This window comes from Sapajus apella, unplaced genomic scaffold (assembly GCF_009761245.1).
Source record: "Sapajus apella isolate SASKATOON/1434 unplaced genomic scaffold, GSC_monkey_1.0 scaffold4, whole genome shotgun sequence".
NCBI lineage: Eukaryota > Metazoa > Chordata > Mammalia > Primates > Cebidae > Sapajus > Sapajus apella.
The window spans coordinates 56,754,731-56,758,737 of record NW_022436944.1 but is presented as its reverse complement, the minus strand read 5'-3'; the positions used below and the strand labels follow the sequence as shown (position 1 = coordinate 56,758,737).

The following is a 4,007-nucleotide window of genomic DNA, read 5'->3' as shown; positions in this document are numbered from 1 at the left end:
GAGAAGATCTAAAATGTTAGCCTTGGTTCCACTCACGTCCTACTTGCTCTTTGGGACTCTCTTTTGTAAATCACAAACAGCACGAGGTTATTTCTTTTCTAACTTTAGGGGTGCTTGGAAAACCTTTTTGCAGAATGGCTCACAGTCATTTTCCAGTGTTGTTGCTTTGGGGTTTTGGAAATGTTAAAATAACACAAGCCAGCAGAGTTCTCAGGGGAAGGCAGAGCCATTCCGAGGAAGAATGCAAAACCAAGTTTGGTGATGCACTTTTTTATTCAAAAGATAATGACAATGATATACTAAGTATACCTACTGGATTATTAAAATTGCAAAAAGGTCTACTTGAATGGGATTTCTGGAACTCGGAATATGATTCACCATCAGAACAACATGGAAGGATCCCAGGCTGGCGTAAGCAGTTCTAACTCAGCAGGAACAGAATTAAGGAGGCACGTGGCCAAGGAAGGAAACGTTTTTTTCCCCTTTTGCAGGGTAGTGGCAGATAAAATTGCCTTCTGGCATTCTCCTAGCTTCTGGGATCCAGACATCCTATGCTTCTTCCCAGATCCCACAAAGGCCTCCACCAAGACCAGCCTCCAAATTACCCCCCACAGCTCCCAACCCAAACTTGTGTCCCTTAGAGTAGCCAAGCTCAGCCCAACAGTCCTGCTGACCTAAGCCACACAAGGAGTGCATGACTGGGAAGCCCATGAGAACTGCTGCTTATCAATCGCGGGACTCTCTAGCCGTCTTAATTTTAGATGACAGGGCAGTATAATGGGAACTTTCAGAAAGCAGAGAGAGGATTCGGGACAAGATGGGGAGAACCCAGGCAGAGTAACCTCACCCGGAACTAGCTTGAGGGCAGTACCCTGAGCTACTTCTGCTTCAAGGTTCTAAGAGGAATTGAGCAACTTGTGCTTGGATTTTCTTTGTGTGGCAAGAATCACCTTGGCAAGGACAGTTGAAGGCTAAGGATTCCGGAAGGGGGTAACGTCGGGCTGGTGACACAGGTTCAGTGAGAAGGCTTTCTTGCCACCTGTACTCAACTCTACCTGATTCTGGAGGTGGAGATGCGTTGAGAAAGGAATGGAGGCAGACAGACAGAGCATGAGTCCCTTTGATGACAGTCTGAACTATGGACAATCTCTTAAAACTCTGGGCTGTAACTTGGCCACATAGAACTCATCTTGCTACAGAATGTCTCCTAAAGCAAGCATGAGTCCCAAGAATATACAGGTTTTACATACCACTGAGAAGGTAAAGATACCAACAAGCCCACAGCACTGCCATATAAACGTAGGGCACAATTTTCTAAAAAGAACGGACTCCCACATGATCACACCTCTCAAATTAAAAAATAGTCACTTATACCAAGAACCTCACCTTTTTACCTGATGCTTCAAAGATCTTAATTAAGGTGCCTGATCTTCGGTCAGCTCTGAAAATATAAACCTATGGAATGAAAAAAAAATCTAATTAGGATAAAATCAAGGATCAAAGATATTTATTGGCATCCTCCTGGGAATCCTATTTAAAAACTTAAGGGCCAGGTGCATAGCAGTTGTGCCTCTGCTCGCTGATGAGCATGAAGAAGTCAGCTGTCATTTTACCAACCCTGCAAAGAAAAGTGTCCTTCCATCCGGAGGCAGAAATCACCGCCACTGCTCCTGAACCACCCTGCTCATGAAAGCCACACACAGTAAGACCCAAGGAGCTTCCAAATTACAAGTAAACAATTCACCTTTGAGAAAAAGCTAGGATTTTGTTTCTTGAAATATTTCCTTTATTCCTTTTTTTAAAATTAGTTGGTGGTATGGATTGGCCTTTACCCCTAGTGGGGCTTTAACAGGCATTTCAACAGAAGACAAAGGGATGGAGGGAGGTGAGTACTGTGGACAAACCAGTGGCCCAAAGTGATGTCACGTACTATCAGAGTCACGTGATCTGCCTGAGTAAACAGCAATTTCATTTGGGAAATGCAGAGTTAAACATCAAGTAAATATCTTGACTGTGGAACTTTTTAGAGCCTTTAGCATGTTCATGCGAACTATGCGTCTCCACTGCAAAGATGATCGCTGACATTTAACTTCCTAAATGTACTTGACTATGAAAGTTCTTTGTTCAGATGACATCCTGTGGGAAGAGTGTCTCATGAGAACCAGCGTAAGTCGCCTTCCCATGAGATAAGGAACCGCCATCTTAGCGTGAGTGCTTTTGCACCCTGGCACTGGAACCACCACCAAAATCCTCAAGGCCAGAGGTCCACCCTGGGGTCCCTGGGAATCAAGTCTATACTAGCCCCCGTCCCTGGGAATGTGGAATTGTCAGCAGCTTTGCCACTATGATGAGTTTCCCCCATGCTTCTCAGGTGGTCTAACTCAAAGAAGCATTTTTATGTAGTTTCTTTGTTAACTGGATCCAGGATTCCCGCTGTCTGGCTCTATCAGTTATAAATACCATTTTCCGTTTTTTTTTTTTTTTTTTTTTTAAACTTTATACCCTGCATCCCCCAGCCAGCCAGTGAGAGGGGTTTGCGGGGGAGTCCCATTAAGACTTGACAGGGACTATGAAGCTCATCACAGTCATCTGAAGGGAAAACTACAAAACCGGATCGTGTTTTCTCCAACTAGGGAGAAAAGAAAGCTGCTATCGTTAGCCTAGAGGCACCCGCATAACTATGAACTAGAGGTAGGCAATTTTACCATTTCTACAGAGAGGCCTGGGAGCCTGCAGCCCCTCCCGAAGAAGACAGAATCAATGCAAACGGCTCTTAATGCGTCTTTCTCTACTATTTAGAGAAATTCATGCAACTTGGAAAGAACCACCTCTTTCTTGAAGTAATGGAAGGTCACCTGCATGCTCCCTCCTCCCTGCTGGCTCGGGGTCCCGGTTGATCTGGTTTCAGTTTCCAAGAACCTCTCTGCACAGCATCAACGTTAGGGAGGAGGGAGGCACATGCTCCAGAAACATGAGCAGCAGCTCCTAACCTCTGCCTGGAGGGGATCCACAGAAATTACCCTTAGTCAAGCCTAGTCAGCTGGAAAGTTCGTCAGCTCCCTGATCACCCTGGCCTTCTGGCTGAAGGCTCCAATTACCAGTGGTCTCAGCTCATCTGGGCCAATCCAGAATCCAGATTCCACTTCTCCAAGCCTTCGGAGATAGGACCAGAGTCCATCACAGGTCTAACCCTAGGGGCTCAGATCCAAAGCTCACTCCTCTGTTCACTCAGTCTTTCCCATCAGATAACCCACGGAGCTTCTTAAAAATGTGGGTTCCTGATCCATCTGCAGCTTCTCAGTCTGCATTTCCCGTACCTTCATGCTCAAGAACCAACGAGCAGAGTTCACAATTCAGGCCCCTCAGAGGTCATGCTTCCCAAAGGAATTCAGACAGCCCTAGATCCAGGGGTGGGTCTTTGGGCAGATACTGTAGTTTAGGGAAAGCCAGACCCACATATTTCCAGTCCAGCCTTTGTGCTGAACCAGTCTTGGGAATTCAATGTTCCTTCTAAAACACTGGGGAAACAAATATGAGAATAATTTAGGGCATAAATAAAGCCACAGAGATATCTGGGACTAGATCTAGCTCCATTTAAGTCAAAGCCAAACTTGGGAAGGGTTTGGGATTTGAAGTTGCCCAGCACTAAATGCCATTCTTTTGAAGGACACCATGAGGCCAGGGCTCAGTCTTATAAATTATACACACACACCACATATCACACACACACAACACACACACACACACACACACACACACACCAAACACACAACACACATACACAACCACACACACACCACACCTGCACATAACACACAACACACCCACACCACCACACACCACACACACACCACACACACACAAACACACACACACCCCACATATCACACACACAACACACACAAACACATGCCACACATACACACCACGCAACACACACACACACCACACAACACACATACACAACCACAAACACACACCACACCTGCACATAACACACAACACAC

At 45.7% G+C, this 4,007-nt stretch overlaps 1 protein-coding gene across 5 annotated transcripts in view; it reads right to left on the bottom strand.

Moving 5' to 3' along the window:
- Nucleotides 1-4,007, bottom strand: part of ITGA9 (integrin subunit alpha 9) — a 366,875-nt gene that overhangs the window by 307,476 nt on the left and 55,392 nt on the right. For all 5 annotated transcript variants that reach the window (XM_032270221.1, XM_032270232.1, XM_032270249.1 and 2 more), the window contains one exon: nucleotides 1,387-1,455. In XM_032270221.1, coding sequence (XP_032126112.1) covers nucleotides 1,387-1,455 — 69 coding nt within the window. The remainder of the gene's footprint in view (nucleotides 1-1,386; nucleotides 1,456-4,007) is intronic.